This window comes from Mauremys mutica, chromosome 8 (genome assembly GCF_020497125.1).
Source record: "Mauremys mutica isolate MM-2020 ecotype Southern chromosome 8, ASM2049712v1, whole genome shotgun sequence".
Taxonomy (NCBI): domain Eukaryota; kingdom Metazoa; phylum Chordata; order Testudines; family Geoemydidae; genus Mauremys; species Mauremys mutica.
Window position 1 is genome coordinate 73,462,168 of NC_059079.1, and position 14,582 is coordinate 73,476,749.

Consider the following 14,582-nt stretch of genomic DNA (forward strand, 5'->3'; position numbering starts at 1 on the left):
TTATTTCTGCTCCTGCGCAATATATAATTAATAAGAAGAAGCAGCAGTCAGACCCTGGAGCTGGAGGCACCACTGCCACTGCTATCTGGGTTGAGGCTGGGGGCCTCGCATCAGGCAGGCTTGGGGCTGGGCAGCCGCTCATGCACAAGCATGGGGCCTGCCTCACAGGGAGAAGGCTGGAGAGGCACAGGCTACATGCTCCATTCCCACTCCCTGCAACCTCTGTGTAGCTTGGGTTTAATTGCTACAATCCTGCCATGGCCTCACCAAGCAGTGATTACCACATCAAGGCCCTTACATAAGTAGGGATGTAAAATGCCATGTTAACAAAGCAACATTGAGGCACTATTAGCTATAGCAAAAGCCTCGTTCTGCATTACATTCTTCAAATTTGCTGGTACTGCACTTTTCTTTTGGAGAGAGTGAGTTGTTACATTTAAATAAAATCACAAATTATCCTTAAATCCATGTATATTATCAATACAAATTATACAAAATGTATTTTGAAGCTTTTTTCAGTTCTTGGTTAGGCTGCAGCTCACTTCCTTGGACTGGGGCGCCATCCCTGGCCCAACTGCAAAATGGGAATAATTGGCTAGATGGTAATACTGCTGAAAAGGATTTGGAGGTTATAGTGGATCACAAATTGAATACAAGCCAACAATCTGATGCCTTTCTGGAAAAAAACACTAATATCATTACCGGGTGTATTAGCAGAAGTGTTGTATCTAAGGCTTGGGAGGTAACTGTCCTGCTCTGCTTGGTACTGGTGAGATCTCAGCTGGAGTATTGCATCCAATTCTGGGCCTCACACTTTAAGAGACGTGGAGAAGTTGGAGAGAGTCCAGAGGAGCGAAACAAATATGATAAAAGGTTTAGAAAACCTGACCTATGAGGAAAGGTTAAAGAAATTGGGCATGTTGAGAAAACAAGACTGAGGTGGGACCTGATAACAGTCTTTAAATATGTTATTAGCTCTTATCAAGAGGACTGTGATCTATTGTTCTCCATAGCCACTGAAAAGAGGACAAGAGGTAATGGACTTAATTTGTAGCAAGGGAGATTAAGTTTAGATATTAGGAAAAACTTTCTAACTACAAGGGTAGTTATGCTCCTGAATAGGCTTCCAAGGGAGGTTGTAGAATGCTGTCACTGGAGTTTTTAAAGAACAGGTTGGACAAACACTCATCAGGAATGGTCTAGGTCTAGATTTACTTTGTCCTGCCACAGTGCAGGGGGTTGGACTTCATGATTTCTCAAGGTCCCTTCTAGCCCTATATGTCTATGATTCTAGTATTCAAACTGATTTCAAATGAAATTCCACAAAGGAAGACTCACAATTATTATTAACACTTTGAACCTTTCTGAGTGGCATCACTTGACATGATTTTCATAAATGAGTTTCTGAAGTTATAGTAATAATTTCATTGTCCCCCACTTCCTAAATGTGTCACCATTTGCTACTATAAAGACCAGAACAAATGCTTTAATTAAAAGGACCTTTGTTTTTGTTGCCTAAATTTTCCCCCCTCGTACATTTATCAGATTACAGCATTATTATTAGAACATCTAATATATTCAGTGAAAACAATGTGATACTCTGTCACCACTGAAGAAGCTGTAAGCGGGGTGGTACTCACCCCTGCCGCGCCTCCTGCTGGTCGGTCCCGGAATGTCCCTCGGTCCAGCCCTGGAGCGCCCCCGGCAGGCTGGTGACCCGCCTGTTCTCTGGCCCCGGCGTCCCTCCCTGGACCCGGTGCCCGCTATCTATAATTGGGTCTCCCCCTCCCAGGGGAACCCCACGCTACTATCCCCGCCTTGCCTCAGTAGTGGCTACTGACAGTCATGGTCTAGCCCCACACCCTGGGGCAGACTGCAGTATCAGCCCACTCATCACAGGCAATAGGGGTTTGGACCTGCTGCTTGTCCTACCCCTGGGCTGCCCTCTGCAACTCCCAGTACCTTTGGCCCTTTGCTAGGCCGCAGCCTGGGTCTTTCCAGGCTGGAGCTTCCCTAGCTCCTCAGCCTGTTCCCAGCCCTGCTTCACTCAGGTATTCAGCCTCAAGCTCTAAGCAGCCAGGCCCATCTCTCTCTGAAGGCAGAGAGAGACTCTGCCTGGGCTCTGGCTTTCCTGCCTCTTATAAGCCCCAGGGCTTCAGTTTGGGGCGTGGCCTCCAGCTGTAGCCACTTTCCCCATCAGCCCAGCTCTGTCAGGGCCGCTTTTAACCCCTCTCAAGCCCTGTCAGGCAGCATTACAAAGCCCTCAGGGCCGGAGCAGGGTCCATCCTGCTACAGAAGCATTTATCTCATTGTCCACTTTCTTGTGTGAATGATGCAGTGCTGCTGAGCAATGACATCCACATGTGTTGTGGGTCCTCAACAAAGCCTCCACCAGGCCCTTTAAAGTCCACGGAAGTGGAGTCAAGGTAGCAGGATCAGGTCAATGCACTATGGTCATTCTATTGAATCTGGTGCTTAATAGAGTTCCACTCCATATTCTTATAGATAAACTACAGGCATGTGAGCCATCTGGAGTCAGACTTGCTTTAAATAATCAAATACACAAAAGAATTATTTATAGCTCACTATCCCGCTAGGAGCAGGTCTTGAGTGAGCTGCACATAGTGCATTCTGGTTCAGATAATATTCAAGAAAGAGCTAGAGGAAAAAGTGAAGAATAAATAAAAAATAAAAAAGTGTGAATACTATATAACTAAGCATAATCCTATCTACTTTGGAGCATATAGTACAACTTCATAAACTGGAGAATAATCAATAACTGGGTATTAAGCAAAAATAAATGTAACATGGTTATGGTAAGAAGAACAATCTAATTAGAGTATTAAATGGGATGAGCTTAGCCATCGTAGCGAAAACTATATGATTAGATTAGGAATTAACTTGAGTCTCAGTCCACATCTTTATAATGTCAACACACATACAGCAAGTGCCATACTGTTAGTATTCACGGGATTTTCGTCAGTAAGGGTTTTCAGCTCTGCTGAGACTTCAGATATCCATTTTTGGTCATTGTGGTTTTTTGTTCATTTGTTTGTTTGTTTGTTTTAAAAAACCCATAAATTGGAGAATATAAGAACATAAGAATGGCCGTACCAGGTCAGACCAAAGGTCCATCTAGCCCAGTATCCGGTCTACCAACAGTGGCCAATGCCAGGTGCCCCAGAGGGAGTGGACCTAACAGGCAATGATCAAGTGATCTCTCTCCTGACATCGATCTCCATCCTCTGACAAATAGAGGCTAGGGACACCATTTCTTACCCATCCTGGCTAATAGCATTAATGGACTTAACCACCATGAATTTATCCAGTTCTCTTTTAAATGCTGCTAAAGTTCTAGCCTTCACAACTTCCTCAGGTAAGGAGTTCCAAAAGTTGACCATGCACTGCATGAAGAAGAACTTGCTTGTATTTGTTTTAAACCTGCTGCCTATTAATTTCATTTGGTGACCCCTAGTTCTTGTATTATGGGAATAAGTAAATAACTTTTCCTTATCCACTTTCTCCACATCACTCATGATTTTATATACCTCTATCATATCCCCCCTTAGTCTCTTCTTTTCCAAGCTGAAGAATCCTAGCCTCTTTAATCTCTCCTCATATGGGACCCGTTCCAAACCCCTAATCATGTTAGTTGCCCTTTTCTGAATCTTTTCTAATGCCAGTATATCTTTATTGAGATGAGGAGACCACATCTGTTCACAGTATTCGAGATGTGGGCGTATTATCGATTTATATAAGGGCAATAATATATTCTCAGTCTTATTCTCTATCTCCTTTTTAAAGATTCCTAACATCCTGTTTGCTTTTTTCGCCTCTGCACACTGCGTGGACATCTTCAGGGAACTATCCACGATGACTCCAAGGTCTTTTTCCTGATTTGTTGTAGCTAAATTAGCCCCCATCATATTGTATGTATAGTTGGGGTTATTTTTTCCAGTGTGCATTACTTTACATTTATCCACGTTATATTTCATTTGCCATTTTGTTGCCCAGTCACTTAGTTTTGTGAGATCTTTTTTAAGTTTGTCACAGTCTGCTTTGGTCTTAACTATCTTGAGTAGTTTAGTATCATCTGCAAACTTTGCCACCTCACTGTTTACCCCTTTCTCCAGATCATTTATGAATAAGGTGAATAGGATTGGTCCGAGGACTGACCCTTGGGGAACACAACTCCTCTCTATTCTGAGAATTTACCATTTATTCCTAGCCTTTGTTCTCTGTCTTTTAACCAGTTCTCAGTCCATGAAAGGACCTTCCCTTTTATCCCATGACAGCTTAATTTACGTAAGAGCCTTTGGTGAGGAACCTTGTCAAAGGCTTTCTGGAAATCTAAATACACTATGTCCACTGGATCCCCTTTGTCCACATGTTTGTTGACCCCTTCAAAGAACTCTAATAGATTAGTAAGACACGATTTCCCTTTACATAAACCATGTTGACTATTGCTCAACAGTTTATGTTTTTCTATGTGTCTGACAATTTTATTCTTAACTATTGTTTCGACTAATTTGCCCGGTACCAATGTTAGACTTACCGGTCTGCAATTGCCGGGATCACCTCTAGAGCCCTTTTTAAAAACTGGTGTTACATTAACTAACTTCCAGTCATTGGGTACGGAAGCCAATTTAAAGGATAGGTTACAAACCTTGGTTAATAGTTCCGCAACTTCACATTTGAGTTCTTTCAGAACTCTTGGGTGAATGCCATCTGGTCCCAGTGTCTTCTTAATGTTAAGTTTATCAATTAATTCCAAAACCTCCTCTAGTGACACTTCAATCTGTGACAGTTCCTCAGATTTGTCACCTATAAAAGCCGGCTCAGGTTTGGGAATCTCCCTAACACCCTCAGCCGTGAAGACTGAAGCAAATAATCCATATAGTTTCTCTGCAATGACTTTATTGTTTTTAAGCGCTCCTTTTGTATCTCGATCATCAAGGGGCCCCACTGGTTGTTAAGCAGGCTTCCTGCTTCTGATGTACTTATTTTGTTATTACCTTTGGAGTTTTTGGCTAGCCATTCTTCAAACTCCTCTTTGGCTTTTCTTATTACATTATTGCACTTAATTTGGCAGCATTTATGCTCCTTTCTATTTGCCTCACTAGGATTTGACTTCCACTTTTAAAAGGAAGTCTTTTTATCTCTCACTGCTTCTTTTACATGGTTGTTATGCCACGGTGGCTCTTTTTTAGTTCTTTTACTGTGTTTCTTAATTTGGGATATACATTGAAGTCAGGCCTCTATTATGGTGTCTTTAAAAAGCTCCCATGCAGCTTGCAGGGATTTCACTTTAGTCACTGTACTTTTTAACTTCTGTTTAACTAACCCCCTCATTTTTGCATAGTTTCCCCTTTTGAAATTAAATGCAACAATGTTGGGCTGTTGAGATGTTCTTCCCACCACAGGGATGTTGAATGCTATTGTATTATGGTCACTATTTCCAAGCGGTCCCGCTATAGTTACCTCTTGGACCAGCTCCTGCACTCCACTCAGGACTAAATCTAGAGTTGCCTCTCCCCTTGTAGGTTCCCGTACCAGCTGCTCCATGAAGCAGTCATTTAAAATATCGATAAATTTTATCTCTGCATTTCATCGTGAAGTGAAATGTTCCCAGTCAATATGGGGATAATTGAAATCCCCCACTATTATTGAGTTATTAATTTTGATAGCCTCTCTAATTTCCCTTAGTATTTCATCATCATTATCACTGTCCTGGTCAGGTGGTCAATAATAGATCCGTAATGTTATATTCTTATTAGAGCATGGAATTTCTATCCATAGAGAGTCTATGGAACATGTGGATTCACTTAAGATTTTTACTTCATTTGATTCTACATTTTCTTTCACATATAGTGCCACTCCCCGCCTGCACCACCTGTTCTGTCCTTCCAATATATTTTGTACCCCAAAATGATTGTGTCCCATTGATTGCTCTCAGTCCACCAGGTTTCTGTGATGCCTATTATATCAATATCCTCCTTTATCACAAGGCACTTTAGTTCACCCATCTTATTATTTAGACTTCTAGCATTTGTATACAAGCACTTTAAAAGCTTGTCACTGTTTATTTGTCTGCCATTTTCTGATGTGTCAGAATCTTTTTTATGTGAATGTTTATCATCTGATCTGGCCCTTACATTATCCTCTTCCATCCTCTGCTCCTGACTATAACCTGGAGATTCTCTATCATTAGACTTTCCCCAAGAGAAGTCTCTGTCCGATCCACATGCTCCTCTGCAGCAGTAGGCTTTCCCCCATCTCCTAGTTTAAAAACTTCTCTACAACCTTTTTAATGTTTAGTGCCAGCAGTCTGGTTCCACTTTGGTTTAGGTGGAGCGTTCAAGGGAGAGCAGAAAATGAACAAAGGTTGGAAAATCAGCCCCAACAAGAGAGGTCCAAAGCAAAGAGAAAATAAAAGACAGGGAAGTAGTGGTGACTATGTATAATTCCCTAAAAATATGATATAGAAGCATCCGCATAATAAAGCAGGAAACAGCGAGCGAGAAGTAGTGGTATTATTATTAACTTGAAGCAAGGGAAATATAGATTTTATTGCGTTTAGGGAACAGAACATGCAGTCACAATACACTCCAGTTATTTCACTTCAAATTGCTTAATCTTACTCCTGATGTGTGCTAATTTAACACAGAGACGTTTAATTTGAGTGAATAATGATGTAAACAACTACAAAATTTAACCAAGAGATGAACACACACACAAGATATGACTGTTGGGATTATATGCCATAATTTCAGTGCTAAACGTGCTAGTGGTCAGTGACCATTATATTAGCCAGAGATATCTGGCGGGTAAATCTCCCTCAGGGTTTGGTAAACCATGTTAAAAAGTGAATAATTGTGAGGGCCACAGCTAAACCTGGAAAGGGTCATACCTCTAGTGTGAATATAAACATGTTAGGGGTATGATCCATATCGAAGAACATATGTTAAAGGACAGATTTGTTTTTAACGGAAATAATATGAAGAAATTTGAAAGAGTTTCCAAAGGTGGTTGTGAGCTCAACCGTCAATGGAGAAATTAAAGGCGAGGGTAACGGTCTGAAAAACAAGTGTTTAAAGTTAGGCACCTTAGAGGCGTGATCTAACTTCCCAAGTTACAGCGTTCTTTCAACTCCCACTGAAGAAAATGGAAGCCCAGAAAAAAAGGCTACTTTTATTCGGGTGCCTGAATATGGGTTTGCTTGCCTGTGTTTAGGCCCCCATCTGGAAAATTTTGATCCAGACATATATGATACATTCGATATCTGGGGAACAGTGTTGTTCCATGAGTTCCACACTCCCGGTGGATAAGCTAAGAAATGGCATTTCAAATCTTTCCAGCTAATGGCGATCCCTACATTCCAGTCCTATAGGGAACCAGTCTGGAATTTTCCTCATCTTTTTCTACATTAAAAGATTTTACATGTAAGTTGCATTACATGTTAATAAGTGACCTCATGAATCTTATCAAGCAGAGTTCAAAGTGGAATAATTTTATCGAGACTTCAGTGGAGCTGACAGTGTTACATGTTCTTCATCCCACACAATACTACAGTTTCGCAACAAAGGCTAACATTTTCAAAAGTGACTAAGTGATTTAGAAGGAAGTCCCATTTTCAAAAGTGATTTAGGCATTTCTGTCGCTCTCGAAAATTTAACCAAAAATCACTAATCTAAAATAATATCTGTATACACAAGGACATCATCATCATCATCATCATCATCATCATCATCATCATCATCATCATCATCATCATCATCATCAATGGATTTCTATGAGAAGAGGAATATTCATAATTAAAGCACAAGGCAAGGGCGTGAAGATTGACCAGTAGGGATATATATGGCTAAATTATTACTATGCACACTCAGATTGCTTAAAATTCTGTTAAACTCTTACTAACAAGCATCAAAGCAAATTTGGAAAATTAAATATTAATCAACACAAGCAGATATTCTGTCCTGACTCACTGATTCTATCTGAATACTCGCATGGGAATTATTAAGAAAATCATTGACTCTGACCTTGTCTATTTCAGAATTCCGAGCAATAAAACTAGGGACTATTGGTCTGAGAAATTTAAACTCGCTGTTACTCGATCCATTTGTCAAACAGACTTCATAATGGCACGACTGGGGTAGGATTCCGGGTCCACTGGCACCTACTAAATCACCGCGGAAGCCGTTAGCGCCATAAAAATTGCCACAAACCGAGTTATATTTTTCACTAAAATTTCGCCTTTTACATCCCTTAATAATTACAAATACTACTATCGAAAATAAAAAAATGAATGAAATCATAGCCAGCGCTATCACTAAATATGTAGTCAATGTGCTGTCCTTCTCTTCTTCACTGGGTACCTCAAAAATCTGCAAAAACGCATCTGAAAATCCATCCACCACAAGAAAATTTAGCGTCGCTGTGGTTGATAGGGGTGGTTCTCCGTTATCTTTAGTAAGGATAAGAAGTTTCTGCTTGAAGTTGTCTCGTTCATTTAATGGCCTAGTGGTCCTTATTTCACCATTTTGGGAACCCACAGTGAAGAGACTTGGGTCTGTGGCCTTGAGCAGCTGGTAGGAAAGCCAAGAATTCTGACCGGAGTCTCCATCCACAGCCACCACCTTCGTCACCAGGTAACCCGCCTCCGCCGACCTGGGAACCAGGTCATTTGCTTGGGAGCTGCTGTTCTGCAGAGGGTATAAAATGAAGGGGGAGTTGTCATTGTCATCAATTATCACAACCCGGACAATGACTTCAGAGCTTAGTGGAGGGGACCCGCCATCTGCAGCTCTCACTGTGACCTGGAACTCTCTTATCTGTTCATAATCCATGGATCGCAGAGCGTACACATTCCCATTTTCCGAGTTTATGGAGATATAAGAGAGAAGCGGAAGGCCACCTACCTCAGCAGGCAATAGAGAGTATGTCACTTTGGCATTCTGCTCTGAGTCCGAATCAATAGCACTGACTTCGCCAATCTTTATCCCTGGGCCGTTGTTTTCTCTTATATACATAGTGTATGACGCTTCATTAAACACGGGAGAATTGTCATTAATGTCTGATATTTTCACGGTGATTGTCACTGCACTAGCGAGACTGGGAGATCCCAAATCCTGAGCAGTGATTGTTATGTTGTACTCCGATAGTCTCTCACGATCCAGTGCGCCTTCGGTCACCAGAGAGTAGGAATTTTTTGATATTTTTCTGACAGTAAAAGGCAGCTCGTCCTCTATGGAGCAGACCGTTTTCCCATTATCGCCGGAGTCCCAGTCCCTGACGCTGAACAGAGCCATCACTCTCCCCTGCTGGGAGTTCTCGGGGATAGGGCTGGTAAGGGATGTTATGGTCACCTCCGGAGCATTGTCATTCATATCCAGCAATTCCACCAGGACTTTGCAGTTTGCAGACAGACCCCCGCCGTCCATGCCCTGTATGTCTATCTCATAGTTTTCTCTGTCTTCAAAATCCAATGGCCGCTTGAGTCGAATTTCCCCGGTGACAGGATTTATCTTAAAAGTTTGGCGATTTTCCTCTGAATTTTGAATAATGGAATAGGATATTTCCCCATTAATTCCTTCGTCTAAATCGGTAGCAGAGACTGTAGCTAACAAATAATCTTCAAGTGTATTTTCCAAAATCTGGACTTTATAAAGATGCCGAGAAAACACCGGATGATTGTCGTTTATATCTAGAACCATAACTCGAATTCGGGCTGTACCCGACCGCGGCGGGGAACCACCATCGATAGCTATGAGTGTGAAACTGATCTCCGGCTTCTCCTCACGGTCCAGGGGTTTATCCAGCACCAGCTCTGCGTACTTTCTGCCGTCACTGCGATCCCGAGTATAAATCTGAAAATAGTCATTAGAGCTAATGCTGTAATTCTGGAGACTGTTGTTGCTCACATCTAAATCCTGGGCGCTCTCCAGTAAAAACCGGTTTCCAGGCATAGTACTTTCCGAGATCTTTAGGACAAATTCATTATTTAAGAACACCGGCGAATGATCATTTATATCATAAACGCTTACCTCAGCTCGGTAGGACTGTAGCGGACTCTGCAGCAATATCTCAAAATGCACCAGGCAAGGGTCGATCTGCCCGCAGAGCTCCTCTCGGTCTATTTTTTCTTGTATAAACAAATCCCCAGTGCTGCGGTCGAGCTGAAAATACTGTTTTTCCCCTTCAGAAATAATCTGGGCCTGCCGAGCGGACAGTTTGTCGGCTTTCAGCCCCAAATCCTTTGCAATATTCGTCACGAAAGACCCGCTTCCTGTTTCTTCAGTCACAGCATACCGAAGCGTTTCAGTTCTCACCTCCGGCACACAAAGAAAAAGGATCAGAGACAGAACCTGCCATGTCAGGCCTTTCTCACTATTTCTCCTCCCCATGTTTCCTTGTAACCGAACCTCTTCTACAGAGACCTGTTCTCTCTTTACATATATTTCAGGGTCCCTTAGTCGCGCTTACAGACAAGAATCTTTGCCGTCTCCATCTGAAGCTCTTTCAGGAACAGCGCAGTTCACATTCTGGACAACGCATTTATTATAGTCTGCTTCCTTGCCTGGCTGAGAGACGCTGTCTCTAACTAATGGAGTCACCCGGAGCCGCAGTTCTCTTTCTTCGCCTTTGTGGTGAGCAGCGCCACCAAGGGTCTGTATTAAAAATTACTGAGATATTTTCAATGTAAAAATGGTTTATACATTTCATATCGTCAGACATAACCGCAATAAAATATTTAATGAAATCTGAAATGGAATAATGTACAATTCGAAACAAATAAATACGAGTAGCCTTATTATATTAAAAAGATTAAACAGACGCTTGATATCAGCATGATTTATTGTAAAAAACGATTAATTTTAACGTTTCTCTTTGAAGTACTTTTTCCGCCACACTGATTTAAAGTGGGAGGGGTAATGAAGGAAATAAAATATACACTTTTTGTTTTCGTTATAAATGTATCCCTTGTGTAACTCCATTGACCTCAATGAGATTACAGCCGGAATAAATTTGGTCCAATACGCCTAAGAAACTTCCCTTACCTATTCCCAGATATTGACCTGTACGATGCCAAATGCGTTTCATAATGTATTTAAACGACTCATTTAAAACAAACAAACAAACAAACATGCTTAGATCTAAACTCCTAATATTAGTTAGGGATTTTATCTGAAATCACTACTTCATCCTGTGGACAGTTTTCCTTTATCTAAATATTTTCTATATTTTCCCGGAATCTAAATTCAATTCGGGGTAGATGGTTATACACTTCTTAAACCAGGCCCACGGCTCTGCACTTGCGGGGGTTAGTATTTGTGTTTGCTTTGTAATACCTCGACTGATACGGCAGAAGCAGCCTATGCATCAGGGAGATCCCTTGAAATGGATCTAGAACAAATAATCACTTCCCGATTCATTACAAAGTTGAGATGGGACCTATAGGTAGCTTCAAAGTATAGCGGTATTTTTCTCAGGCTACTATCTTCTTCAGAATCTCAGATTTCCTTTAGGAATAAGCAAATCTCTAGCAGTTACAGTTTCAAAGAAAACCAAAAATATATTAACTCAGCGTAACCGATACAGAGATGCCTATGCGAGTCTGCAGAGAAGCTGAAATAATAGATCTGAGAGTGTTGTGAACTGCCCCATTCATCTCAGTGAAGAGTTAGCGCACAGATACCCAATGACAACTCAAATGTCGGCCTTTTAAAATATTTCCTTCTTTGGAGAATAAAGGAGAAGATCATAGATCTACACAATCTACTGTCACATGTTGGTGACCCACATTCTTGCAGTTTATTTTAGAGGTGAAGCTCAGAAGAATACGATCACCTTTTTTGCCAACAGGACCCCTGTTGGCTATGAATCAAACCTGTACTAGCAGTTTCATGTGCTAACATGTATTTTAATTTTTATTTGTATCTACTTGGCTTCCGAAACTTTTCTCCTTCTAAATACAATTCTATTATTCATAAAGTAGACATAGACCCTTTACCAACATCTGGACAGTTATTATGTAACGGGATGATCACTTACATATCAAGGTCATACCTGCTGTGACTACATGGACATCAGGTCGTAATGAATTTGTCTCCACACATTTTGCTGTATCCATATTTACAGATGAAACTATTTCAATTTTTTGCAAACTGTCCATACATTACATATGTTCTATTCCTTTCTCCCTTTTTAGGGATTCTGCTTTGTGCTTTATTAGCTGATGACACAAACAGTCCATAATTAACACTATTAACATATTAAAATATAGAAGTTTATAAATTCTAAGACAATCATATACAGATATTATCATTTACCAATATTCTTCAAAATTACAAAAACTAAACCATGAAGGAATTTTCTTTATAGGCACCTATGTTAATTAACACAGGGAAAAGAAGAAAATTTTATTGTAAATGATCAATCAATAACATAGCTATAGAAAATTAAGAATATCTATGTAAAAGGTTTAAGCATTTTCAAATTCACTTATTAATTCCTGTACATTAAAGAGGCAAGTAACTGATGGAAAAATCAATATTTTTGCTTTCAAAATTATTATAATATTCTTACCTGACTAGATGACTTCATTTCGTTTCCCTTGGTAGAGTTCATAGGAAAATCCGATTTCGTTTTTCCATTAAATTGCTGTTCTGGAAGACTGGGAGGGGATAATGGATCTGAGGAATTTGAATTCACTGGTTCCTGATCCAGATGCTAAACAAACTTCTCGGGACAAAGTTCCATTACCTGTTACATCTACCAAATTATTCTGGAAATTTACATCTCCATAAAAATGACCAGAAGCACAGAAATATTTGTCTCTACAGTTTCTTCTCTTGTATATCTTAATAATTATAAAAATGATTACTGAAATTAGAAAAAGAAATGAAACTAAAGACAATGACATTACTAAATACATAGTCAACGTGTTTTCCTGCTCATCTTCTGCTCCCTTTGCTGCATCAACAGATTGCTTATAACCATCTGAAAATCCATCCACTAGAAGTATATTTAGTGTTACTGATGAGGAAAGTGGCGATTCTCCGTTGTCTCTGACAAGCGCAATAAGTTTTTGCTTCACGGTATCTCGGACTGTTATTATCCTTGTGGCTTTTACCTCTCCATTTTGAGATCCCACACTGAACAGCACTGGGTCTGTGGCCTTTAGCAGCTGGTAGGAAAGCCAAGAATTCTGACCGGAATCTTCAGCCACAGCCACCACCTTCGTCACCAGGTAACCCTCCTCCGCCGATCTGGGAACCAGGTCATTAGCAGAGGAGCTGCTGTTCTGCAGAGGGTATAAAATGAAGGGGGCGTTGTCATTTTCATCAATTATCACAACTCGGACATTGACTTCAGAGCTTCGTGGAGGGGACCCGCCATCTCACTGCAACCCGGAAACCTCTTATCTGTTCATAACCCACGGATCGCAGAATGTAGACGTTGTCATTCTCAGAATTGACGGAAAAGTAAGAGGATAAAGGGAAGATTCCTTTCTGATCTGGTAATATTTAATAGATCACTTTGGCATTTTGCTCTGAATCTAAATCAGTGGCCTTTACATTTCCAGTCAATATGGATGTATTCTTGTTTTCCCTTATAGACATGAGATAGGATGTTTGAACGCCGGTGCGTTTTCATTGATATCTAAAATTTGCATCTTGATGGTCTCCTGAGTGATTAGGCTGCGGAGACCCAGCATCCATAGCCGTAATGATTACCTTATACTCTGATAACTTCTCTCTGTCCGGAGCCTTATCACTCACCAGAGCGTAACAGCAAACAGAAGATTCTCTTGGATGGAGCAAGTAGTTCTCCATTATCTACCGAGTCTCACACTAAAAAGCGCAACCACCGTCTTCTGGTATCAGGCTGTTCAGAGACGTTACATTATTGCAATTTCTGGGTGATTGGCATTCACATCCACAATCTCCACGAGGACTCTGCAGTGTGCAGACAGACCCTCTCCAGCCTGAGTTCTGATTTTCATCTCATGGGTCTAGTCCTATTCGAAATCCACCTCCACTATCACTTTTTTTTCTCCTGTCACAGAATCTCTTGCAAAAATGTGTTGACTTCTTTCTGAGATCTCGTTAAAAGAATATGTTATCTGGCTGTTTGTTCCTTCGTCCATGTTTGTAGCAGATAGTTTGCAAATTATTTGGTATTTAGGAACATTTTCAAATGCATGCACTTCGTACAGGAACTGACTAAAGCCAGGGGTGTTACCACTGATATCCAGAAAAATATCTCGTATGTGAGCTGTGCCGATCTTCTGGGGAAGGCCTTCCCTGTCCCCTCAGAAGCGGTGAGAATCAAATTAAATTATGGCTGCTCCTCCCGATCTAATGTTTTTTTCTAATACCAGTTCAGCATATTTACTACTGTCTCCCCTAGCTTGCGCATACAGCCGGAAACGTTCATTGGGGCTAATCGTGCAGTTCTGGATGGCATTTGTTTTCCAGGGGAAAGCGGGTATTTTTCTGGGTCAGTTCTGGAATTTCGAACATAAATTCTTTCTTTCGGAAACTAGGGGAATTGTCATTCACATTCTGTCTTCACCT

General features: G+C 40.9%; 1 protein-coding gene and 1 pseudogene across 2 annotated transcripts in view; both read right to left on the reverse strand.

The window, feature by feature from the left end:
• LOC123376084 (protocadherin gamma-A4-like) overlaps nucleotides 1–10,572 on the reverse strand; it is a 360,280-nt gene extending 349,708 nt beyond the window's left edge. Inside the window, exons 1-2 of one of the 2 annotated variants that reach the window (XM_045027796.1) lie at nucleotides 8,922–10,572; nucleotides 6,560–8,705 (exon numbers count right to left, since the gene is read on the reverse strand). In XM_045027796.1, coding sequence (XP_044883731.1) covers nucleotides 7,953–8,705; nucleotides 8,922–10,406 — 2,238 coding nt within the window. In that variant the 5' untranslated portion in view covers nucleotides 10,407–10,572 and the 3' untranslated portion in view covers nucleotides 6,560–7,952. Of the gene's footprint in view, nucleotides 1–6,559; nucleotides 8,706–8,921 lie in introns of those variants that run through there. The other variant, XM_045027800.1, reaches the window with a different exon arrangement.
• Nucleotides 10,573–12,655: 2,083 nt separating this feature from the next.
• On the reverse strand, nucleotides 12,656–13,838 carry LOC123376322 (annotated as a pseudogene).
• Between the last annotated feature and the right edge of the window lie 744 nt (nucleotides 13,839–14,582).